Source organism: Carya illinoinensis, chromosome 11, assembly GCF_018687715.1.
Source record: "Carya illinoinensis cultivar Pawnee chromosome 11, C.illinoinensisPawnee_v1, whole genome shotgun sequence".
In the NCBI taxonomy this organism is placed as follows: Eukaryota; Viridiplantae; Streptophyta; class Magnoliopsida; order Fagales; family Juglandaceae; genus Carya; species Carya illinoinensis.
This window is the reverse complement of record NC_056762.1, coordinates 14,670,910-14,698,024: the sequence shown is the minus strand read 5'-3', so window position 1 is coordinate 14,698,024 and position 27,115 is coordinate 14,670,910. Positions and strand designations below refer to the sequence as shown.

Sequence of the window (27,115 nt, the reverse complement as noted above, 5' to 3'; positions counted from 1 at the left end):
TCGTTTGCTTGATGGTGAAATGTAGGACACTGAATAGCGAGCTAGCCATGTAATTGCATTTTTTCTCACATGTATTCTGTCAAGTCCCTGCTCATGTAACATTTGTTTGGTCTTGGAATAGATGGGTGAGATTCAATTTGAAAGGGTGTTGGATACTCCTGGTGTAATTTTTCTATTTGCTGTTTGATATTTGTACACACACACATATATATATTCACTTTCTTTTTTATCTCAAGAGTCACGATTCTTCAGATATATGAACTAATTTTAAGTCATTAAATAGACTACTAGCTCCCTTTACTTTTGGGCTCACACTTAGCTTGACCCTGGTGGGGGCCATTTGCATCCTGGTGCTGTGCTTGGCTAGAAACTAGCGGTCTCGTTTCTGGAATCGGCACATCGGTATGTGCTTAATTCTCTGCATTCAGCACTGAAGTCTAAGGTGAAAAACACACTTTTAATAATGCTTCCCAATCCCAATCTATCAAAACTGATACATTGCATCCTCAAAACTATGCCCATTAACATAAAATAGTTAAGGTTGTGTTAAATCACTCTTTTCTTTATCTATCTTAACAATCAGAATTGGACAGTGATGTTATTTGTCCGGTTTTGAAGTTGAAAGTTGAAAGATGCAATGTATCAATTTTAGTAGTCTGTGATGATGTAAAATGCAGACATCTAGAAGTAAGAGAATGGAAAGTGTATTTTTCAGGAAATTCAGTGATAATGTTAAGTAGTTAGTTATCAATATTGTGTTCATAGAGTTAAATATGATGTTTGGTAAATGTAAAGAATGTATGTATATTGTGGTTGACTTTAAGAACTAAAGAAAAATATACATGTTTGCAGCAGTTGATCATCAATGAAAAAGGCATTGGGTTTTGAGAAGAAGAGTTGAAGAAGACAGTTTTGAGATCATGAAGAAGACAGCTTCCAAGGGATGATCAAGGCGTGCTTAGGAAATCCTAGTTACCCTGTATTGAAGATGGGAGGACACCTGTAAAACAATATTGATATATTGTGGGATGTTAATATAGACTAAACTGTCATTAATTTCAATTTGAGCACTTTTCATTATTAATGTATGATGTTGGGGATGTTTAAACCATCTATCTCTATATATATATTTCAATGATGAATTCATGATATTGTATGCTTATTAGGAAATATAATTGCTCAAATGTATTATGGATTAAATTGATGTTGAAATCAGGCTGAGGTATAATTATCACAGCATTTATTAAAAAAAAATTCAATTCATTTCCGATGATTTCAAGGAAAGAAAAATACGGTAGAAAATATACATTTACGGCGACAAATGTTTGCCGTAAAAGATGTTTTAGTCCACTATATATTCAGCCGCATAGTAGCTAGGTATGTCCGGTTCAATAACTTATATTTGTCGCCGCAAAAGTAATTACTTTCCGGCTCGTTTTGGAATTGCGCCAGGAGCTTCTTTTTCTCACTCAACAACTACTTCCCGGCTACATGAAATGAGCCGCAAATATAAGTTTCCAGTGAGTTAGTTACTTTCAGAGGTGAATTTATGCCGCCGGAAATATAGGTTTTCCTTGTAGTGAATTTGGGACTTGTGTTATGTTACTTGCTGGAATTCTCTATAAGGAACAAAAATCTAACTTTGGCATGAGAGATGACACTTCAATCTCAAGCCCCACATCTTTGCAGGTAATTGAGCGCAATATTCAGTGTGCCAAACATGTACAGTTCGTCAACCGTCAGCATTGTATACATTAATATGACCCCTCCGAGATAGAATTTCTGGTTTTGCCACTGTACATAACCGATGCGATATTTCCATGTTCTCTTTAATTTTCTTAAAATTGGACCATTTGATTCGGTTAGGCGATTAGAAATACGATTGTGTTTTTTCGCCAATAACTTAACTGGAAAAAGATGTAATAAGTAAAATGTGATAAACTAGTTAATTTTTTTTTAATCTTATTTCTAATTTCCTCGTATCATGACCGAGGTACTGAAACCCAAAAACATCGAGAATTATTAAAGTCGTTCGACTATTCTATCTGTAGCCTCAGAAAGATCTTCGTAAAGCTTCATTCCATAAACAACATCTTTCGGGATTTGATCCCCATAGCTTCCGATCTTCCAATGGCATTTCAGCTCGTACTCGAGGGCTTCGTACACCAACATTTCAGCTTCGTCGTACTTGCGTTTCTCCAAACTCGAGGTCGCCGAAGACAGCACTTTATATGCAGATGAAAAACCTCGGCCGCACTCTTCGAAGACATTCTTCATGGCTAGATCTGCGGTACCGGACGCCAGCTCCGACATGTTTGTTGCCAAGGTCTTTGCGTGGTTTTGCAGGCAGTTCACCATTATCGCCGCGATTCCTACTCTGTCGGAGTTTTTGGAACGTTGGTCGGATTTCAGACACTGGATGCATGTGGATGGTACCTCCGCATTGTGGCATTCGATTTCGATCAACGTCTCGTCACTGCCTCTTACGGGATTAAAAGCTTGGCCAAGCAGCAGTAGCGGTGGTGTTAGCAGAAGTTGCAGAACGATGAAAACTGTGAAGAAAGTAGCCATGGTTTCTTATTTGATGATAGACAGCAATAGGTATGCTTATTCTCTCAACGTTTTATACTTGAAGATCGAGAAAGAGGAGCCTCAGATAAAGACAAATGTTTGTACTTACCTAAGCAAATGGGCTAATACTATTAGCGTTAGAGAAAGAGAGAAGCTTGTGATCGATGCGCCATGTTGACCACTTTAGTTGAGTAGTTTAAAATATATATATATATATATATATATATTTAATAATTAAAAATAATAATTTTAAATGTATTGATTTTTTTAAAAAATATATTTAAATCTATTAAAAAAGTTTAAAAACAAAAAGAAAATAAAAAGTAACTAGCAATCAAATGGAATTGTGCTACTCAGGAGACAAAGTAGTCCGCTCCTTAGAGAAATAATATTAGTTGAGAAATAATATTTGTTATTGTCGTTGAGTATGTAAATATTATGTAATTTTTTTGAAAAATTTAAGTGAATATGAGACTTATATAAAAAAAATTAATTTTTTAATAGGAGATCCCAGTATTTTTCAAAACGATTGCATAGCACTTGTGTACTCTACGATTATATGTAGCATTACTCTTATAATAATAATAATAATTAACAATAATAATATTATTATTATATTCTTTTTATTTCTATTAAAATTTTATTTTTTACATACAAAATGGGTTGTATGATATTTAGAAATTTATATAAATAATATAATCAATATTATAATATTTCTTTTATGTATTTGTCTCTCTTTTTAAGGTTTTAAAATAAATAGACATGAAACTACACAATTTGAACACCTATGAATAGGACAAAAAATAAACAGATTAAAGTATGATGTAAATGAGTTAATTGTGTATATGCAAATCTCGTATAACCCAAATAAATAAAAGTATTTTCACAATTTTAACCTTAACCCTAACATATTACACGGGACTCTAATTAGGGTAGGTTTGGATATAAAAGTATTTTATCCAATAGTAATACTATATATAGTTGTGAAATTGCAAACGCCGCGCAATCGCTTTGAAAAAGAGTGAGATCCACGATTAAAAAGTTAATTTTTTTTATGTGGGTCCCATATTAATTCATTTTTTTCAAAGCGACTGCACGCCGCTTGCACAACCACGACTGCAAATATCATTTCTCTTTATCCAATCTCACATCTAATTATTATAAATTTTTTAAATTTTCATACAAAATATAATAAATAATTTAATTTTTTTTAAATCTTAAAATAATAATAATATTAAAAAATAATATTTTAACAATATTTGATTCGACTTTCAACTTTAACCTCAACTCATCTCATCTTATTTTTTTTTCCAAATTATGCTAATATATACAATATAAAATTATGTCAATTAAATTATGTTCGAATTAATTACTAAATAGATTATGCAAATTGTGTCATGTAATTTTTTTTATTTATATTAAGTTATATTAAAACTGAAGAATCAAATCTTTTTATTTAAATAAATCATAATTTGATCGATCAATATAACTGAACGTTGGCGACTCTCACAAATACCATGCACCAACATGAACAGGTACCCAACAAATTTAACCATCTGTGGACCGTGTTTGCCTTTATATTGCGAGAGGTGGATTTGTTGCAGTGCAGATATATAGGCGTTCAAATTATGTAGTTTGAACACCTATGAATATCTTGTTTGTTTCCTTAACCAAACGGACTATCTTGTTTGTTTAACTAAAATAAAAAATCTCATTTCATCTCATTATAACTCATCATTATAATTTTTTTAAATCTCTATATAAAATATAATAAATAATTTAACTTTTTCAAATCTTAATACTAAATTAATATTAAAAAATTATATTATAATAATATTTTATTCAATACTATTTAAAATATCTCATCTCATCTCATCTCATCTATGTAACCAAATGGAACCTTTTAAATGCTATAATCGTTAAGTATTCATTACCGTATGGTAGCATATATGCATCCTTAATTTATGCACTAGCCTTCTTTCACACAGAAAGGTGAATGGGTTTTCTTTCTTTTTCAAAGCAAGCTTTATAATTATAAAGAGTAATATTATGTATAGTCTTTATTTAGAGATTATAATATAGGTATAAATAATTTTATTTTTAAATTTTTTTAAAATTATAAAAATATCTCTTTTAAAATAATTTTTTTTATTTAATAAAAAGCCTGCACATGCAATCTTAAAGTAGGAACTGTAAATAGAAATTTTCAATTATAAAAAGATATAATAATACATGAATAAGAAATAGGAACCTGAAAAAAATAAATATTTTATATCTTTTTTTATTAAGAGAGTCGCACAAAATGATGTTTTTTTATGGAACTCGAAAGTGAGATTATAGTAACACGATTGTAGGACATAGTAATTATAGTGACTATATTTTATCTTAAAGTGGCTGGCTATAAGAGAAGTCTAGCCTCGTATTCATCATCTTGTAACCAATTAAAACAACTCTTATAATAAAAAATTGAGTTTCACAATATTGTATAAGTAAAGTCACGTACTAATTTGTATATCAATATTAATTTTTTTATATTTAAAATTTAAATTAGTATTCTTTTTAATAAAATTTACTTTTTAATCAATCATATTAAATTGATGTACATATTAATATACAATTATATTTATAACTAATTTTTTTTTAAAAAATAGATAAAAATTTTGAACCCCATCACGTTATACGTACACTCTATCCTTTAAAAGTGAAGTACATGTGATCACTCGCTTAGCCACTAGCATGAAACTCAAGTCATGAATATCATTGATCGCTCGCTATCTACAAACTCAGCCCTTTATTGGTTGTTTAGGCTTCAACTGTTAATGCCTACGTTTTTTTCTGTCCGATGCCGAACTCGAATTACGAAGCGTAACTGAAAAGTACGTATGTCGAAGGAGTATGCGTTTCTCTACTTAAGACTACTTTTATTACCTTCTGGCTTCTTCTAACTACAGTTTCGATTCCCGTTCAGAACCACGTTTATTTTATCTTTAGACGAGAATAAAAATAATAATGTTATTTACTACACTCATATTTTATTTTTATATTATTATATAAAATGTGATATATTTATTAATATTAGATGATAAAAAATTTATTTAATAAAAAATTATTTAACAGTAATAAATACGTCACATTTTATATAATAATATGAAAATAAAATAATAGTATGGTGTATAGAATTTTTAAATATAAACAAAGAAAAAACTTGATAAATAAATAAAAAGGATAAGCTATTATACGTGTAATGTCTCAATTGAGTATTATAGTGAATGGGATCTAATTCATTTGAGGGTGAGATTCTTATAATTTTTAATGATTTTAAATATGTTTAATTCAATTAATCTTTTTGAAATATAAATTCAAAGGTACCTTTTCTGAATTTTTTTTATTTGGCACTTTAGTCAAATGATTTCTTTTTAAATCTGTTTTTTTTTTTTTTTTAATGCTCGTGATTTTGCGGGCATCTCATATTGGTAGAACTACCATTTATACTAGATTTGGATCTGTTATGTTTTAAACCCGAATACTTATTGAACTCAAGGATCCCAACACAGAAACCCAATCAAGAATTTCAATATGATAAGATAGATTCAAAACAGAAACTAAATCAAGAATCTCAATATGATAAGATAATGATCAAAACCGAAACTCAATTGAGAATTACAATATGATAAGATAATGATAACAAGATAACAAGATAGGCAAAATAAATCTGTAAAACAACAAAAAGTATGCAAGGAATAAGAAAACATAAGATACAAACAGGGATTATGTGGTTCGGCCCTAATGGCCTACATCCACGACATGAACAGCCTCAAAGATCATTTTATTGATGAATCTGCAAAGCCAATGTGCCATTGTACAAGATTGAACTAATATCGGGTCAAAAGAAGCCACAAGATTTGGCTTTCCTTTTCTCTCAACAAACCCTAGTTCTCTTTACCTCACAGATTCACTCCCAATCTCTCTGACGGCCACAGTATAGAATGAATCAACCCTAAAATGAATAAGCACTCATATATACATGAAGCACAGATCAATCGGACGGCTCTCTTTCATTTCCATCCTTTAATTGAGACGACACCATTTGATGCACTGCTAGGATGCCGTTTAATGTACTGCTAGGATGCCGTTTAATGCACTGCACGTCCTCATCACTTCATTTAACATATAAGAGCTGCTGCTTATCAACATGTATTTAATTTCTGCATGAACATCAGTTAGTAATAAGTTGAATACAAAATAGTTGACACATATATCACAATTCTCCACCTTGACAATATTTTATTCATCATTCCTATTCTACTCTCATCTTGGTTGTTCCTGCTATGTCCCTCTACTAAGGGACCCCAACAATTTTCACATTAATTAAGTTCAGATAGTGTCTGAACTTTGCTAATGGCAAGGACTTAGTCATCATATCTGATGGATTTTCCTCAGTTGGAACTTTCTCCACTCCAACTTCTTTAGACTCAATTACTGTTGCGCCTAAACTTTAACTCAAATTAATGAACCAAAAATTTAGTGCAGTTTTACCTGCAAGTATACAGGTGTTGTAGTATCTTACAGGATCGAATCCACAGGGATAGACTTTTGTGATAAAGAAAATAAATTCAGACAATAAAATAAAATTACTAAAAGAAACGTGCAATCAAATGAAGATTGATAAAATAACTGAATCAAACTAAAATGATAAAATGAATTGATATAGAGAAAGACTAAGGTTTCGAGGATCCGTCTAATAATTTATGATATTGTTTCCGATCAATTTACTTCAATTAAACTAGAATAATGATTCCGTTTAATTGGAAAATTTAACATTTAAGATCAGGAAAAATAGTAGCTTATGATTGAGCGTGAACGATTGATGATTAAAACATTTACAAATCTATTTGAATATCACAGGGATTCCTTAAGCATTCACTGTATTCGAAAATCACAATGAATCAAGATAAGTATATAGATAATCAAAATATCCAATAATAAAATCCTTCAATCGATCAAGCTTGTAGAATAAATTTTACGTGGATCCGAAAACTATTTTTAAATCATTAAACTTCACCTCTAACCTTAGTATGAAAATTTAGCCAACCATGTTCATCACAAGCGCTATAGAAATTAAATAAACATTGTCCATGATAAAACTAAAATAAAATACAAACTAACAATGAAAACAACTTAGATCATAAAATAAAAGAGAAAATTGTGCGAAAAGAACTTCCCTCACGGAAAATGTAGAAATCCAAACGAAAAGAAAATCATTCCTTGTTGCGTTTTCCTTGCATCTCGCTCCAACGGAAAAATATAACTTTCCGTCAAAAACCATTCACGTTCCAACCCCTTCCATCTGTTTGGTCCAAATGAAAAATGACTCACCATTTTAGTTCATCTGTCATTCTCGGCATGAAAAATGCCTCGTTTGGTGCCCTTTCTTTCCCTCTCGATACCAGTCCGTCCAGCAGCTCCCCAAACGTCAAGTTTCCCTCTTTCACATGAACCCAGTCTATTTTTTTTTACATAAACCAGCTGGCCAGCTGCTCTCACAAAAGCTCCAGTTCACCTCAGCTGCAGTCCGAAGCTCCTACGTGATCCCTTCCACGTCTCTGTTGTGTCCAAAAGCTAGCCGAAAACCCCAGACGAAAAGTACCTCAGCCCAGCGTCAAAACGTGAAGTTCTCTCTGCCGTCCAGTCAGTAACTCTCCTCACGGAAAACCTTTTCACCAAAAACCTCACTTTCCCTTCTCATTCAGCGTCAAAAACACCCACAAGCCTTTGTTTTTTTTTTTTTTTGGCTCTACGTCTCACTCTCTCTTCGTTTCACCTGGTTCATTTTCGCTCCCAAAACCACAGTATCTCTCTTCGTCTCCTCTCTGCTGGCTTGCTCTCCAAACCGAACTCAAAGTTCAACCTGCAAAAAGGAAACAAACAAACTGCAGAATATATCCAAAAACAGTTCTATGTTAGCCCCTTCTTCCGAGCTCCTCCTCCTTTTCTTTCGACTTTCTTCTTTTTTTCTTTGTTTGATTTTCGTCCAAAGCTCCCCCTGCTCTCCGCAGTTCTCTATATTTTTTCTCTTGTTCTTTTTTTTTTTCGTATGCTTCCTCTAACGTAAACACCTTCCGCAAACCTCCTCAACCTAGTGTCCTCCGATTGCTTCTCTCTCTCTTTTTTTTTTTTTTTTTTTTTTTTATGTCCAGCAATATATATATATATAGCTGCTTCAAGTCGGTCCAAACTCCCTCCTCCAATCACAATTCATTCCATTTCAATCACCACCGATTTTCACTCTTCACTCCCCTTCAATCACGGCACCTCTCTTTCTTTACACACCAACCAACTAATATTCAACTCATGCATCGATTTCTCTCTTCAATTCAATCAAGCACCTGTTTTCTCTCATCACTCCTACACGTCTCCCTTGGTTGAAAAAATTAAGCACGACACTTCTCTACTCACCCACTCTCCTATCTCTTCTCTCCGTCCACTTTAGCTGCACCAACCTTCTTTCTTTTTTATTTTTTTCCAGCCCACATGCTTTCACATTTCAGCTCCCTTTTTAGACTTTGATTTTGCATGTATTTGTCCACCACAAAACATTTTCTTCATCGCATGTGTTTATAAACAATCAAGATAAGAAAGTCACCACCGAAGAATCATCTTCAGTATCTTTTTTTCAGCTGCCAAGTATACTTCATTCCTTCTCTTCTCAATTAATATGCACTTTTAGTCGAAAGTTCCAACCGAATTCCATTTGAATTTTATTTAAGCTGAAAATAAAAAGAAGAAAAATAACACTCAAAAATAAATTAAAAGAAAAATAGATTATAAAAATAGACTATATATGTGAGGAAATATTGTCCCATTAAATCATAGTTATAAAATTAAGCATAAACATGATATCAATCAATTAAAAATCACAACTCGTATTTATGCTTATTAACCATTTTTTTTTTATCTAAAACCAATAATAGTGTCACGAAGAATTTAAAATACATTGGTTTTAAATAGTTAAACTATGCAATATTTCACCTCAATCAATTACATCCCTTACAAAATGAAGCCTAACATCTATATACTTAGAGCTTTCATGATATACTTGATTTTTAGTTAAATATATTGAACTCTGGTTATCACAATGTACAATTATATTTCCCTTAAAAATACCTAATTCATGTGATATACCATTCAGCCATATGACTTCCTTTATTGCTTCTGTCATAGCTATATATTCAGCCTCTGTTGTAGACAAGGCTACAATAGATTGCAAATTTGACTTCCAACTAATAGCCCCTCCAAAAGCTGTAAAAACATATACTGTTAACGATTTTCTAGTATACACACTACCAGCATAATCAGCATCTACAAACCCTTCTAATTCACAACCTTCTTTAACATTATTCCCATATTTCAAGCCCAAAACAATGGTTCCAGAAATGTATCTTAATAGCCACTTAATAGCCTGCCAGTGTGCCTTACCAGGGTTACTCATAAACCTATTAACAACACTGACATCATAGGTAAGATCAGGTCTGGTACAGACCATTGCATACATCACACTTCCTACCATACTAGCATAGGGTATTTGATGCATAAACTCCATTTCAGAATCTGTTTGTGGGGCTTGAGTAGTGGACAGCTTGAAATGTTGACCTAGAGGTGTGCTTACAGGTTTAACTTGGTCCATACCAAATCTTTTAAGAATTTTAGATAGATAATTTTTTTGGGATAGAAACAGACATCTCTCTGGTCTATTTCTTATAATATCCATTCCTAAAATTCTACTAGCTGGTCCTAGTTCCTTCATATCAAACTCAGATTTTAACATACACTTAGACTGTTTAATCAAATCAGGATCTTTACATGCTACCAACATATCGTCTACATACAGCAACAAATATATTAATATTCCATTAACATCCTTATAATAAACACAACTGTCATAACAGCTTCTTTTAAAATCATTTTCAAGCATGTAAGTATCAAATCTCTTATACCATTGTCTAAGTGATTGTTTTAAGCCATACAGAGATTTTTTAAGCAAACACACTTGATCAGAGTTAATATCTTTTGTAAACCCCTCAGGGGGTTGCATGTAAATTACCTCTTCCAATTCTCCATGTAAAAAAGCAGTTTTTACATCCAATTGCTCTAAGTGCAAATCATGATATGCAATAAAGGATAAAAGCAATCTAATGGAACTATGTTTAACCACAGGAGAGAATATCTCATTAAAATATATTCCCTCTCTTTGAGTGAAACCTTTAGCCACTAATCTTGCCTTAAACCTAGTACCTTCTACCCCTTGTATGCCTTCCTTCCTTTTAAAAATCCACTTGGATCCAACCAACTTAATCCCAGCAGGCTTTGTAACTAAATCCCAAGTTTTATTTTTATTTAAAGACTCCATTTCTTCTTGCATAGCAAGTATCCACTTGGTGGCATCCTGGCTTGCAATGGCCTCTTTATAGGTCCTTGGTTCTTGATAAATGACCTCATCCGCAATAGTCAAAGCAAAAGTAGTAAGCTCTACATGACCATACCTAATGGGAGGTTTTATAATCCTTTTGTTCATGTCTCTTACTAACATGTAAGAGTTAGGACCTAGTTTATCTAAGTCCTCTGAAATTGGGTCCTCAGAGTTACTGACTTCCCCAGTATTACTACCAGTTAAGGTCTTTCTTCTCTCCACCTTAACATGTACATTTCCCTCAGTGTTTCTAGGTCTTTGTTCTGTTTCTGTATTCTGTACACGAGCCATTTGGGATTCATTAAAGATCACATCCCTGCTGATTATACATTTATTTCTACCAGGTTTGTCTATCCATAGTTTATACCTTTTGACTCCCTCAGGGTATCCCACAAAAATGCATTTTAGTGCCCTAGGGTCTAACTTATCAGTTTTTGAATGTGCATAGGCTGTATACCCAAAAATTCTAAGGTGATCATACCTGGGAGGTTTCCCAGTCCACATTTCTTATGGTGTTTTAAAGTCTATGGCAGAAGATGGACACCTATTAATTAAATGGATAGTTGTGGCATCAGCTTTAGCCCAGAAGGTTTTAGGTAACCCAACATTTGACAACATGCATCTTACCCTCTCTAGAATGGTCCTATTCATCCTTTCAGCTAGACCATTCTGTTGAGGTGTTTCTCTAATAGTTTTGTGTCTTAGAATCCCTTCCTTTTGACAGAAATTATTAAATTTTGTTAACAGAAACTCTAACCCATTATCAGTTCTTAAGGTTTTCAATTTTCTGTCTACCTGTTTTTCAACTAAGTATTTCCATTCTTTAAACTTTCCAAATGTGTCACTCTTATGTTTAAGTATGTAAATCCACACCTTTCTAGAGTAATCATCAATGATGGAGAGAAAATAATTCCCTCCACCATGAGAAATTACTCTAGAAGGTCCCCAAAGGTCGGCATGTACATAATCTAGAGTCTGAGTAGTCATATGAGTTGCCCTTTTAAAACTAACCCTTTTAGCCTTTCCATAGGCACAGTCTTCATAGAAAGGTAGATTGTCCAGGTCTGCCTCTTTCAGCAGACCCTATTTCTTAAGTTCTAAAAGCCCTCTTTGACTAACATGCCCTAACCTCTTGTGCCAGAGCACATATTTTTTCTCAACTTCATTTTGTACAGGGGATGCTTCCCCTACAGTGGTTTTACCAACTAAGGTATAAAGGCCATTCTTTATAACCCCTTTCATAATTGTAAGTGAACCTTTAGTGACTCTAAGGACCCCTGATTCAGACTTAAAAGAATAACCTGAGTTATCAAGCATACCAAGAGAAATTAAATTTCTCTTTAGGTCAGGTATAAATTCGACCTCCCTCAAAAGTCTCTCCATCCCATCATGTAGTTTTAGTCTTATACACCCAATACTCATGATTTTACAGGATTTATTATTCCCTAGAATTACATGCCCACCATCCAATTTAGAAAAGTTTTCAAACCAGTCCCTATTAGGACACATGTGAAAAGAACAACCTGAATCTAAAATCCACTCATTTTCATGGCCTATGTCAGATATATTTAGTATCTCAGCACTATCATACCCATCTAACACCACTGCTACATCCCCATTCTCTTTGTTCTTGTTTCCTATCTTAGTTTTCCTATCAGGACAATCTCTCTTGAAATGTCCTTCTTTGTGACACAGAAAACATTTTAACTGTTTTCCTTTAGACTTGGACCTATTTTTCTTGTTATCAGTTTTGCCTTCTTGCCTCTCTTTTCTGGTCTTCCCCTAACAGACAAGCCCTCACCATGTTCTTGTTTGGTATTTTCTTGATTTTGTAATTCCCTAGCGTGAAGTACAGATTGCACTTCATCTAGAGATATTGCATCTCTACCATACATCATGGTCTCCTTAAGGTTCTAGTATGGGGAGTCCAAAGAACTCAAAAAGAGGATTGCTTGATCCTCATCCTCCACCTTAATGTCTATATTAGCTAGGTCTAATATAATCTTATTAAAGGTGTCCAGATGTTCTCCTATCAAAGTTCCAGAAGACATCTTAAGAGTATATAGCCTAGTCTTCTTATATAATCTGTTAGCCAGGGATTTTGTCATATAGAGATGTTCAAGCTTTAAACAGATACCAGCAGCAGTTTCTTCACTAGCTACTTCCCTCAAAACCTTATCTCCTAAAGAAAGAATCAAAGCACTGTGGGCCTTTTGGAGAATGTCCCTCTAGACCTCCATTTTTCCTTCCTTTTTCGAGGAATAGGCCTTTTTATTAAAGGTGAGGGCATCCTGCAAGCCCTGCTGGACTAATAGAGCCCTCATCTTAATTCTCCACAACCCAAAGTTGTTTTCCCCAGTAAATTTCTAAACATCAAATTTCGTGGTCCCCATAGAACCTAAGCTCGTGATACCACTTGTTATGTTTTAAACCCGAATACTTATTGAACTCAAGGATCCCAACACAGAAACCCAATCAAGAATTTCAATATGATAAGATAGATTCAAAATAGAAACTAAATCAAGAATCTCAATATGATAAGATAATGATCAAAACCGAAACTCAATTGAGAATTACAATATGATAAGATAATGATAACAAGATAGGCAAAATAAATCTGTAAAACAACAAGAAGTATGCAAGGAATAAGAAAACAGAAGATACAAACAGGGATTACGTGGTTCGACCCTAATGGCCTACATCCATGGCAGGAACAGCCTCAGAGATCATTTTATTGATGAATCTACAAAGCCAATGTGCCATTGTACAGGATTGAACTAATATCGAGCCAAGAGAAGCCACAAGATTTGGCTTTCCTTTTCCCTCAACAAACCCTAGTTCTCTCTACCTCACGGATTCACTCCCAATCTCTCTGACGGCCACAGTACAGAATGAATCAACCCTAAAACGAATAAGCACTTATATATACATGAAGCACAGATTAATCGGACGGCTCTCTTTCATTCCCATCCTTTAATTGAGACGGCAACGTTTGATGCACTGCTAGGATGCCGTTTAATGTACTGCTAGGATGCCGTTTAATGCACTGCATGTCCTCATCACTTCATTTAACATATAAGAGCTGCTGCTTATCAACATGTATTTAATTTCTGCATGAACATCAGTCAGTAATATGTTGAATACAAAATAGTTGACACATATATCACAGGATCATTGAGAACGTCCATTTTTTTCATGAGTCGTCTCTTTGAACTTTTTATTAATGTTGTGTAGAGACTTTGGTCTTCGTGCCCTTTTTTTTTAATATACACACCGTGAGCCAGTCATCACCAGGGTGGACTTCTTATAGATATCTTTTTTAATTTAGATTATTTATAAAATATCCAATTGGTGAAGAATTTTGTGGCCCAAGTTCTTGATACGGTTAATTTGATGAGGTTGAATAAATTTCTTTTGGGTGTGTATAGGGAGCGACGAGGCTTTGGATTTGTGAAGTACCGTTATGATGAAGGTTGTTGTTGTTATTATTATTATTATTATTTTATTTTATTTTATTTTAAATCAAGCTTGCATATATAAATAATAAGATTAAGTTATCACTGGAAGGTCTTTGCCATTGTCAATAATAACAATACTAGAAGGTAAAATAACTACGGGAATGTGACCAATAACCCCATTGGTTACTGTCCATTGTGCTACAAAATGCGTAAATTGATTTTGAGATCGATTGTTTTTTTTTTTAAATATCATCCTTTCTGAGAAGTTAAGATAAGGGTTGTGTCATCCAAGATGTGAGAGATTTGCCAATGTGAGGAGGATGCACCTTGGATGGTTGATATTACAATGAGAGAGTCACCTTTGAGGGTGACATTCGAGAACTGAATGTGGTTTGTCCTATAAATAGCAAGCTTAGCTGCAAGTGCTTTGGCTACTACTGGGATTGTTGTGCCAATTTCTTTTGCCCATATTTCTATTACTTTCCCTTTTGAGTCGCAACTTATCACTGAAGCCCATGAAGAAGAAGTTCTAATTAATGCAGCATCGAAGGAAATGCTTATGTGATTGGATTAGGATTTTTCCAAGGTAGTATGATTTGGTGAGTACCCTTCATTTCCCATGCCTTTAGATTCTCTTGATAGGAGAAATCCAGTTGTTCTTTTACTTTCTGCAATGGTAAGACTAATTGATTGTGGACTATATCATTTCTCGTCCGCCAAGTAAAATCCATTATTAGAGTCCTGTGAGTTTAGTCCCAGCTTCTGTTTTGGATTGATTATCTCCTGAATTGTAGTAATTGCCAAGGAGGAGAGATTTAGAGGCCACCTACTTTGACTCCATAATATTCTTGAAATTGGGCATTCAATATAGAGATGAAACAACATTTCTTCTTGCTCGTTGCACAAAGGGCAATTGAAAGAGGGCAAGGATGGTAAAAAGCTCTTTAGTCTTCCTTTGGTGGGTATTATATCCCAACAAATTTTCCATAGGAGTTTGTGACGATCATTAATATTCAATTTCCAAATCTTCTTGAAAGCAATATTAGCAATGTTGGAGATGCTTACTTGGAGATCATTGCCACTTTTTGCTGCCAGATGATAGGTTGTTTTGACCATGAACTTCCCATTGTGATTTTTGACCCATATGCGGGAGTCCTCTCTTAATCTTGTGCAAGGAAGCGGTATCTTCAGAATTTCTTTAATGCTTTCGTAACGGAAGAAATTATTCAACTTTGGTAGGTTCCAAGAATGAGATGCTTGGATGATGAAATCTGATACTTTGAGTGATGGAGATAATTCTGTAATATGACTGAGTGGTACTGGTTTGAATTTTTCAATGGATGGTATCCATGGGTCTAGCCAAGTTCCCTGCTAGAAAGAGTTTTGCCTTCAGATATTTTTTTGAAAGGAGCAAGTGCCATATATTAGTACTTGCTTGGCTTATTTCCCATCCCATCTTAGCTAGTAGTGCCACATTCATATTTTCCATCAGTCTCAATTCCAATCCGCCTTCATTTTTTGGTTGACAGATCGACTTCCATGGTTTTAAATAAAGCTTATCCTTTTGATCCTTCTTTGTTCCCCACTAGAAATTTTTAAAGCTAGTGTTAATTGACTTACACACAGATTTTGGTAGAATATGTGTCGACATTTGATACGTGGGTATGGTACTAGCTACTGTGCAAATTAGCATCATTCTTCTTGCATGTGAAAGTAGTTTTGATCTCCATCCATCTAGCTTAGTATTTATTTTTTCCAACAGCTCCTTGTAGTTTTCTTTCTTGGATTTTCCGAAGGAGGTTTGGATTCCGAGATACTTCATTTTGGAAGTTGTTTCTTTGTACTTCAAATATTCAATGATAGCCCTCTTTACTGCTTGATTAGTATTGCCTCTAATGTAGATTGAGGATTTTTCTTTATTGATTCTATGGCTTGACCATTCCTGGTATTTGTCCAAATTTTCATTTATGATCCTTGCTATATTTTCTTCAACTTTCCCAAAAATGATAAGATCATTTTCAAAAAAAAAAAAAAAAAAAAAAGATGTGAGACTGGTGGACATTTCATTTTGACGCCTTTCATGATATCAATGGCCTCTGATCTAGCAATTAATCTTGATAGAACCTCCGTGCATAGAATAAACAGGAAAGGTGAAATGGGATTGCCTTGTCTGAGTCCCCTTTCTGCTTTGAAAAACCCTTTAGGGAAGCCATTTATGAGTACCGAAAAGGTAGCCGTTGTTATGCATTCTCTAATGAGATTGATCAATTGATTGTTATAGCCTAATGCTTTCATTATTGCAAACAAGAAATCCCATTCTATAAAATCGAAAGCCTTTTCCATATCTAGTTTGATTGCCATTTGACCCTTCTTCCCTTTTGATTTTTTGAGATGGTGAAACAGCTCATGAGCAATAATAGAATTCTCCTTTATGTTGCGGCCTAGAATGAAAGTCGTTTGAAAGGGAGAGATTATGCTTAGGAGAGTTTTTTTCAAGTGATTAGCAAGGATTTTTGTGATGATTTTGTAGATTACATTGGTCAAACTTATTGGCTGGAAGTTTTTTGGTGAGCTCGGGTTCGACACTTTTGGTATCAGGGCAATATTTGTATGGTTTATTTGTCTTAAAAGCTTTCCACTTCTAAAGAAGTTTTGAAATACTGCAAGAACTTCTTTTTTAATAATATTCCAGTAATGCTTGTAGAAGAGAGTTGTCATACCATCTGGGCCTGGAGTTTTGCAGTTTGGGATTTGTTTGAATGCCTCGTAAATCTCAACTTCCTTTGGCACTGCCGTTAGACAGGCATTTTCCTAGTCGGTTATTTGTAGTTGAAATAAATTTCCAAGCTTAGTAGGGATGGTAGGCTTTGTAGAGGTATAGATGGACATGAAATGATCTATACAAGTTAATTCAATAGCATCTTGATCCATTGTCTAGTTAACTAGACTAATCTTTATAGAGTCGATTCCATTGCTTCTTCTTCGGATTGTTGTTGAAAGATGATAGAATTTTGTGTTGAGATCCGATGTTGTTGGCCAATTGATTCTTGACTTCTGGCGCCATAATGTTTCTTCGTATTTCAATTGATCTTGAAGTTGGATTTGCAATTGACCTTATTTCTAAAGGCTTATGGGATTTGGTTCAGAGCTTTGAAGAAGAGTGATTTCTGATTCTAACTGCTAGATATTTTCTTGAATTCTCCCAAAATGTACTTTATTCCAAAGCTTGAGCACTTCTTTTGTGGCTTTAATTTTGCTACATAGAATGAAGGAGGGATTTCCAATAATCTGCCTTCCCCATGCTTCTTAGATGATTATACCGCCAGGTGATCCTTTAGTCTAGAATTCTTCAAATTTGAAAGAGGAAGCTCTTTTTTGTACTCTCATTGTATTAAATAATAGGGGATGATGGTCTGAGGCCCCTGAGACGAGATGTTGGATAGTAGCGTTAGGGAATAGTAATTTCCATTTTGCATTCGCTATTCCTCTATCAAGTCTTTCTCTAATGAGAGCTTTTCCATGTCGATTGTTTGTCCAAGTAAAGGTGGGTCCCAAGAACCCCATGTCTACTAATCCATGTTTAGTCATCAAATTTTTCAATCCGCCTATTGAGCTGGAAGTTACTGGACACCCCCAAAATTTTCTGATTGATTTACTAAGTTATTAAAATCCCCTATGCAAAACCAATGACCCTGGTAAGAGTTGTGAATGGTGTCCAAAGAGTCCCAAAATTGTGCTTTTTGCTACCAGTGTGTCAGAGCATAAACATAAGTAGCTAACCAAGGATAGTGAAAGGGATCAGAGTAAACCAAAATAGAGATAGCATTAATATTTACATGCACTGATTCAATATCTATACCTGGTCTCCACATCAACAAAAGTCCTCCATTTTGTCCTGAGGCAGGATAGTTGACAAAATGATGGAAACCTAAACTAGTTACTATACTATGGGTGCGTATATTAGCACCATGGTTTCCGACAAAAATATAATATCCAGATTATACTTTCTAATATTGGCCATAATACTTCTGATTGCCTTGGGACGAGCCAATCCCTGACAATTCCAGATCAGTGTCTTCATGGGTAGGGGAGTTCACCGACCCGACCTGACCTGAAGATGCTTCATACCAATTGGTCAATTATCCGTTAACCGATTACCCGAATCCTTCTTCCTCTTCTTCTTGGAAGCATCGTCATCGGTGGTGGACACGTATCCATTTTCAAGCTACACCTTCGGGATGAAAGAGTCGAAGATGGAGGACACTTCTGTTGCCGATCGCCTTGCTCGTATGAAAGTTAAGTAATTTATTCCATCTCTCTCTCTCTCTCTCTCTCTCAATTCGTTTAACCCCAGAAAAACCTCAGCTCCTCTGTTTGGTTGGCGAGAATTTTCATAAAATGAAGAAAAAAAGAAACTAGAGAGATTTTCTTGACTCTTTCAGCATTTGCTTTCAGTTTCGGTTTCCTTAATAAGTTTTACTCTTTTATGGCTTAATCTAAATAAATAAAAAAATTTATTTAAGGAGGCCTTTAGCTGCATTGGGATTGGTTCAGTGAAGGAGCTAGAATCGGAAGATTAACTTTTTTATTTTCTTCCTCGAATGTTCTCTGGGATTGGTTCAGTGAAGCAGCATCGTCACTTCATTTATCAGCCAAGAGCTCTCCTTCAAGCCTCTGATGGAATTTTTCATGGGTTTTGGGTTTGTGCGCGACACTCGGCTGGAACGCAGATGCTGCCAAATACGATGAAAGCAGAGAAAAGGAGAGCACATCGACTACCTAGAAGAAAAACCCAGAAATGTAAAAGAGAAAGAAACAGAGAATATGCTTAAATCGGGTAACGGGTAATACTCGTTTCCGATTTAACAGCAAACAGGCCGGCTTTTTGGATCGGCCAACTTCGAAAAATGGGTCGGATCAGGTATTCGGGTTTTTTGTTCAGCCCTATTCGTGGGTCTAGAGAGGGCCTAGAAGCCCCTTCTTTCCTTCAAATATTTTTGTCTCAGATGATGCCAACTTTGATGAAGCTCGAGTATACGGCTTATTTTTGGTGTATTCATTTTTCTCTCTGATTTCTTGCATTGACAGAAGCATTTGAGCTAAGGGGAGGTTTGGGAGTAAAGATGTAAATTTTGAGTTTGAGATGAAAGTTTAAAATATTATCTTTTAGTATTATAATTGTTTTGGGATTTGAAAACGTTGAATTGTTTATTATATTTTGTATGAGAATTTGAAAAAGTTGTAATGATAAGATGAGAATTTTGAGTTTGAGATGAGAATTCTCTACCCCCAAACCTGCCCTTTGTCCTCCTTACTGATATTTGTTCCCTCATTTTGTGCCATATTGTGATCTTTGATAATCTTCAGCATTTTGCATGATTAATCTGTTCTTCTTCACTTGCCGAAGCCTTGTTTCTTTTCAAAGTGCTGGGGACGCAATGCTGATTTTCTAGACACAGGTTCGATGCTTTCTCACTTTTGATGATGAGCTTGGGCCACTCAAGAGGATTGGGTTCCCAATTGTTATTGAAGATGGGAGAAATAAGTGGGTTAACTTGGGAAAAGGACAGCACCTGTATGTTTTGGCCCAAATTGGAATTGGCGTGGTCTTTTGGCACTTAGGTGAATCGGTCAAGCTAGGACTCCACAGAGGATTGAGGTAGAGCTGGGCCTATTGAAGGAGACACAGTTGCATGGGCTGAAGCTTGTGAGATAAAGGGCAAGGCCCGTTGTGGACTTTGTGCTTTTAAATTCATGACTGAAGGGTGAAGCTTCTTCCAGGTATCAGTCCATGCGTCTGGACTTAGGGTAGAGGGCTAAGTGAAACTTTTTAGCGCCGATTCCATCAAATTGATGTAGAGAACTTGTTGTTCTGTCAGAGAGGAGTGGGCTTGATTCGACGAGTTGACTAATGTGAAGCTATTTGATGGGGATGAAATAATTTCGCGAGTAATGGTGGACCGGTTGGTTGTTGAAGGGAATTTATGGTCTATAGTATACTGAGTCGGAACAGTGAACAGCGGGCTGGTGGAAGAGTCGCTTGCAAGTTTCGTTCCCTTCTGGTAGTGATTGCTGCCGTGACCATTATTACCACCGTGATCATCCTGTTTGCTCGATTGGTTCTTCCAAGTATAACTTTCCTTTTGTATTGGAATATCTTCATGTTTTTCTTTACTGGGGTTTGTTTCAATTTCTTGAATTTTTATAACAAGAAATCCAAGTGGTACACTACTTGTAAGGAGCTCCCTTGGAGATGAAACCCTAGTAGGAATTCGAAGAGATGTTGGGTTTTTCTCCACCTGTGAAAATCTTTCTATAAGAAGCGGGGGCTTCCTTGGAGCTTCAACCATAATCCCTTTCCCTTTAACAGATTGATTAAACAAATTACTTGGATCTGATTTTGTGTCAAAAGCCATTCCATCTGCTATGCTTGGATTTTCTGCACTGAAATAGGCCATCGGCCTTGAAAAATTACAGAGGAAGGCAAATTATTCAAGCCTTTTATCTCAATAATTGCATTAGAGCATGAGCTTTCTAGGAAAATTCTTTCTTCAGGTAGTTTTTCTGATTGGATGGAAAAAGGGAAATTGACTGGACCTTGGTGCGGTGGGGATACAATTCCATGATTTTGATATTCAATCCTAAGCCATGGACCATAGTGAGGTGGATCGGGAATATCTTTTAGAAATTGACAGAAAATATGAGAGTGCCCCAATCTACCACATGCATAACAAAAATCATTGAGTCTCTCATATTTGAAAGAGACCCAGGTATTGATGTTATAGTCCTTGTGAAACCAAAACCGTTGTTTAAGGGGTTTGTTGATATCAATTTCAACTTTAATTCTAACAAACTTTTTGCATGTGATTCCAAAGATAGGATCAACATCTATGTCAAGAGGGTTCCTAATGCTTCTCCAAATTTTTGTGCATTCGAAACAATTGTATAATCAAGAGTAAGACCATGAACTTGAATGTAAAAAGCTGATAAGTTAAGGCTTATCTCCTGCGGGCTAGCCAATCTTTGAGGATCAGAAGGTGACGCTTAAAGTTCTAGGGAGCTTGATTTAGAATTCTTTGCTTGTCTCAAGCTAATTGAAAAGTGAAGAGAAATTTGTTAACCTCTAGGTCTTCAATGTAGAATTTCTTGAGAAAGCTCCATGCAGCTTTGAAAGTAGCATGAAGTGAAATTTTGTTTAAAGGCCTTGTTGCTAAAATTCTCCCTATTAATACTAGCTCTGATGTTTCTTTTGCAGCGTTTCATCTGGGATGAGATTAAGATCCCCCAAGAGAGTGATTCAATTTGCTGTATGAGTGAGTCCATATCCATTTTGCTAGTTGAAAGAGGGTCAAAACAATCTCCAATGGAAGACTCTCACCTGTTCTGTTTCCTTAGATGCAGAGAGAGTGGAAGAGTTTAGTACTTTTTTTCTCTTACTATTGCTTTGTTCCCATTATGCTGAAGTTGCTATAGATGCAAAACAACAATTGAACCATACAATTATTGGTGGGTGTGAAATAAGAATTGTGTTTGGTGAGGAGAACAGAAATATAACTTCTCATGTAAGGTATAACAACATTTCAGTTATTTACAATTTTCCAGCAAGACCATTTTGGTGTCTGGAATATTCTTTGAAATTGGAATATCTTATTTAGCGCTTGCTGACTCTGTTTTCAGCCTTCACTTCTGCAATCAATTTATTTTGTGAAGTTAGAAAAAGTATTATTTGTAGTTCTTTTGTGATTGCTTGCTGCTTTAAATTCCTATTAAATTATCTAAGCTTATTTTTACTCCTTGCAGCTTACTCAAGGTCACCTACACTAGCTAGGCATGACTCAAGGTTTGGATTCTATCTCTTAGAAGAATTTCCATTAAAAATTGGGGATTGTTTGTAGTTATTTTTGTCATTCTTAATACTTATATGCTATATGTTACTTCTTAAAAAAAAAACTTCAGTGCTATATATATGCACTTAATGGAATTTAGTGCTACATGCTTGGAGTACTATTATGGTTCTTTTAATCTTTTTGGTGCCATGGGGTATGCACAACTATTTTTTTATAACCCTCTGCATATTTTGTTTGTCCATTTCATTTGTTGTAGTCAGGCAAAAGTTTTGAGTCAATGAACTGAGAATTTCCTAATCAAGAGTGGTCCTAAGCTGTGATTTTGGTCAAACTGTGTTGTTGCATTAATGGAATGATCGTGTATGAATTCATTTACAGTTTGAACTTTTAAGGGGAGACAGATGAATGGGTTCTCAGCATAAAAGCTTTCATCTTTTAGCAATGCTACTCAAAATTGCTTTAAAAGCGTAATTTGCAATCATGATGGTGGAGCTAGTAGAAGTTTTCTTTTTCCATATACCTTACATAAATTAGTTAAAAACAAATAAATTTAATTATGTATGTATAATATAAAAACTCAAACCATAAGAAATAGTGAATATTAATCATTTAAACATTAATTAAAAATATATAAAAACAATATCTGATGACATCTTATATTAATTTTATCTGTGCTTGAGAAAGTTGTTTCCATGCTGATATGCATGTGTATGATGACTTGGCATGTTTGCCTCCCATATTCATAGGCAACATGGTTCAATACCTTAAGTTATGACTTGGATACAATATCTTATTGTTGGGGGGAATTTTTGTTAGGGGGCCTAAAGCCCAGAATGACCAGACCAAGCCCATCGCCTATCACCTTCCCAGGCCCCATAAGCCATGAGGCATACCGGCCCAAGCCCACTAGAACATCCCAGCAGCTCGGGGCAGACCCATGATCTGTACGGGTCGGGCACCAACATCTGCGCTAAGATGGAACGTTGCTAGAACAGCATAGGAAACCATGGTTAGAGGAAAGGGAAAGAAACACGCCAAGAAGAAGAAGCGAAATTGAGCAGCAACGCTAGAGGACCACACCACATTAAATGAATATACTGGATAACCAAGACACATTAAATGATTGACACTAGGAGACCACGCTGCATTAAAGACAACATGGTAGTGGAAGCTCCGGGAGAGGCCTCCCACTTCCCCAGAACGCAGGGTATGGCCTCTTGATTTGAGAGCCAAATATAAAAAGACCCCTAGAATTATGAGGTAAGGGAGATCTCTTCTCGATCTTGACAACTATCACTTACTATCCCTCTTTGACGTATTTTGGAGCGAAGAAATTGACTTAGGCAATGGAGGTTCCCCGGGCCACCATAGGGCCGTCCCTTTTCTTTGTTGCAGGACACCATAAAGAACGAAGGCCCGGACTGCTGAGTAACCCAGCCCAAAGGCGTATGAAATATGATATTAATAGTTGAATATAAAAGACCCCTAGAATTACGAGATAGGGGAGATCTCTTCTTGGTCTTGAAAATTATCGCTTACTATCCCTCTTTGATGTATTTTGGAGCGAAGAAATTGACTTAGGCATTGGAGGTTCCTCATGCCACCATAGGGCTGCCCCCTTTCTTTGTTACAGGACACCCAAAAGAACGAGGGCCCAGACTGTTGATTAACCTGGCCCAAAGGCATACGAAACACGATATTAACAGTTGAATATAAAAAGACCCCTAGAATTACGAGATAGCGGAGATCTCTTCTCGATCTTGAAAACTATTTCTTACTATCCCTCTTTGACGTATTTTGGAGTGAAGAAACTGACTTAAGCATTGGAGGTTCTCCGGGCCACTACAGGGCCGCCCCTCCTTTACTTGTTGTAGGACACCTAGAGGAATGAAGGCTCGGACTGCTGAGTAACCCGACCCAAAGGAGTATGAAACATGACGTTAACACTTCTCATTCACGATACTCATTTTGTTACATGGTTTCTCTACAACAGGTCCAAGTTGGTGGTTCCCCAATGTACAAAATAGACAGAAAATTGGGTAAAGGAGGATTTGGATAAGTGTATGTTGGTCGACATGTTGGTGCTACGAGTTCAAAAGAATGAATTAGCCTTGGAGCTGTTGAGGTATCACATGTTTGTTATATGATGTATGTGCTCATGTAGTAATTATGTAATTTATGTATTAACCTGTATGAATGATCATTCTAAATTTTTAGGTAGCTTTAAAATTTGAGCATAGGAGTAGTAAAGGACGTAATTATGGACTGCTGTATGAGTGGCAAGTTTTGCAAGTGAGGCCCCTATCAGTCCCAGTATTCTATTTTTTGGTGCAATGCTTTCTCACTTTGAACTTCTTACTATATGTATGTTTTCAGCTGACAATTTTAATATTTGCTGTGCAGTGCACTTGGTGGCACTCATGGTGTTCCACGAGTTCAGAAACCTTATTTTCATAATTTTTTTTTTTTTCATGTTTTCATCTAGAACTTTCTTTTCTCCTTATTGTGTTATGCTCTATTAAAGCAAATAGAAGAGTGACCGAAAGCCATTCGTAAATATGCTTCTATGGGTTGTATGTATTGAGCAAATAGTAGAGCAATTTTCAATGTGTTGCCTTTCGGCCTTTACATGTATTTATACATTCCATTCACAACCAACTCTCCACCTAATCTATTGACATGTGTCTCTGCAAAATAACATTCTGTTACAACAATATTTTAATCCTTAGTGCTTTTTGATGGAGGTACCATTTTGCACACTCTGGTGCTCTGCCATGAGGATTGTCCTACAGCTGTATCGTGCTCTCCTTCATCACGTGTATTGCTTGATATTATTGTAGGCACACTCTCTTTAATAGCTCCCCTTGAGTCAAGCGGCACTTGAGTGAGAGTGAGGCTTGATCGAAGTGCGGCACATCTTGCACTAGAAAGTGGCTTAGTTAGTATATTAGCTACTTGATCTTTGCTTGAGACAAAGGAGACAAGTAGATTCTTGGATGTAACTCGATCCCTTACAAAGTGATAGTCCAAATCCACATGTTTGGTACGGGGAGTATAGAACTGGATTAACTGAAAGGTAGGTGGCCCCCAAATTGTCGCACCACAAGGTCGGGGGTTTTTACAAAAAAATTCCAAGTTCCTGGAGGAGATAATGAATCTAGATGAGTTCACAAGTTGTGTTAGCCACAACTTTGTATTCAGCCTTAATGAAGGACCGAGCTACAGTAGGCTGCCTTTTAGAGCCCAGGAGATCAGATTGGAGCCAAAGAAGACACAAAAACCACTCGTAGACTTCCTATCATATAGACATCCAACCTAGTCAGTATCAGAGTAGGCAGAGAGTGAATATGATTTTTGTTTAGAAAAAAAAGATTGAAATAACATGTAAGACGAAGATAGCGTAATATACACTTGGCAACTTGACAATGAGAAGTTTTGGGATTATGCATGAATTGAAAAACTTTATTAACAGAAAATGAAATGTCAGGGTGAGTAAATGAAAGATATTGTAAACTCCCTACCACACTTCTATAAAGGTGTGGATCCTTAAAGAAAGATCCATCAAAGGCGGTTAATTTAGTAGAAGTAGCCATAGGAGTTGACACTGGTTTAGCATGATGCATGTTTTTTCTATGTAATATATCTGATATGTAGCGGGATTGACTCAAGAAAAGGCCCTAATCAGTTCGGTTTACCTCCCTGCCTAGAAAGTAATGTAAATGGCCTAAGTCTTTTAGTGGGAAATGCATGCCAAGAGCAGCAATAAAGTTTGAACTAAGTTGAGAGTTAGACCCAGTGACAATAAAGTTATCTACATAGACCAAAAAAAACATAACATGTACTGAGTTTTTGAACATAAATAAAGATGAATCTGAGCGTGATTCTTGAAAGCCAAGGGAAATAAGTTGAGTACTTAAATTGTGGAACCAAGCCCTTGGTGCTTGTTTGAGGCCATAGATAGTATTTTTGAGCTTACACACGTGTTTTGGATAGTCGGGATTGACAAATCCAGGAGGTTGATGCATATACACCGGTTCCTCTAGATCATTGTGTAGGAAAGCATTTTGAACGTCCAATTGATGGAAATGCCAATTGGAAGATATGGCCAGAGAGATGAGTATACGAATTGTGATAGGTTTCACAATAGGTGAGAAGGTTTTTGTGTCCACCCTAGGTTGTTGATGAAAACCCTTAGTTAAAAGGCAAGCCTTGCATCTTTCTAGGATTCCATCAGCTTTTTTTTTGGTTTTGAGTATCCATTTTGGGCCCAAAATATTGAGGGTGTGCGACGGTGGAACAAGTTCCCAAGTGGAGTTGTTCAATAAGGCTTGAAATTCAAGTGTCATTGCATGTCTCCACTCAGGATACTTTGTGGCTTCCGTATAAGAGCTTGGTTCTTCAGGGATAGTTAAGGTTTTGGAATTGGCAAGTGAGCAGGATGTTTTGGGAGTGGGCTAGGGCATGGTTCCATCCGTGCGAATCAGAGGGCAGTGTATATTGTGTTTGGACATGGTGACAATCGGTTGAGGAGAAGGTGAACGTGTAGGGGAAGGTGTAGTGTGACTGTCTGAGGGGCCTCTAGGGTTCAGAGCTGAGGAAGGAGATGATGTATTTGGTGGGCTGGAAGTGTGGGCTAGTGGAAGTGTTTTTGTGGGAGTGAGTGTGAGATGCTGTTTCCGTGAGGTGAGTTGGACTGAAGCCCATTCATGATTTGGTTGCCAAAGATAAATTGCAAGGGAGAAACCACAGGCCCAGAGCTGGAATTGAGTGAC

At 35.8% G+C, this 27,115-nt stretch overlaps 1 protein-coding gene and 1 long non-coding RNA gene across 8 annotated transcripts; one reads left to right on the top strand and one right to left on the bottom strand.

The window, feature by feature from the left end:
• Positions 1–1,920: 1,920 nt before the first annotated feature.
• On the bottom strand, positions 1,921–2,656 carry LOC122281005. Its single transcript, XM_043092189.1, has one exon. It carries the CDS (start codon positions 2,569–2,571, stop codon positions 2,023–2,025), a length of 549 nt encoding a protein of 182 aa, XP_042948123.1. The 5' UTR covers positions 2,572–2,656; the 3' UTR covers positions 1,921–2,022.
• A 17,504-nt stretch (positions 2,657–20,160) lies between these two features.
• Positions 20,161–25,071, top strand: LOC122280572. Of its 7 annotated transcripts, XR_006229944.1 has the most exons (5): positions 20,161–20,625; positions 21,752–21,910; positions 22,297–24,468; positions 24,561–24,635; positions 24,747–25,071. It is a non-coding gene; the product is annotated as an uncharacterized LOC122280572 (long non-coding RNA). The 7 variants fall into 7 exon arrangements; XR_006229947.1 differs by having other exon boundaries at positions 20,163–20,625; positions 21,752–22,063; positions 22,297–22,336; positions 23,160–25,071; XR_006229948.1 differs by having other exon boundaries at positions 20,166–20,625; positions 22,297–22,336; positions 23,160–25,071.
• The last annotated feature ends 2,044 nt before the right edge of the window (positions 25,072–27,115 follow it).

What these genes read in the sequence shown, in the direction of transcription:
- LOC122281005 (XM_043092189.1), bottom strand. Translation starts at nt 2,571, where the DNA reads ATGGCTACTTTCTTCACAGTTTTCATCGTTCTGCAACTTCTGCTAACA.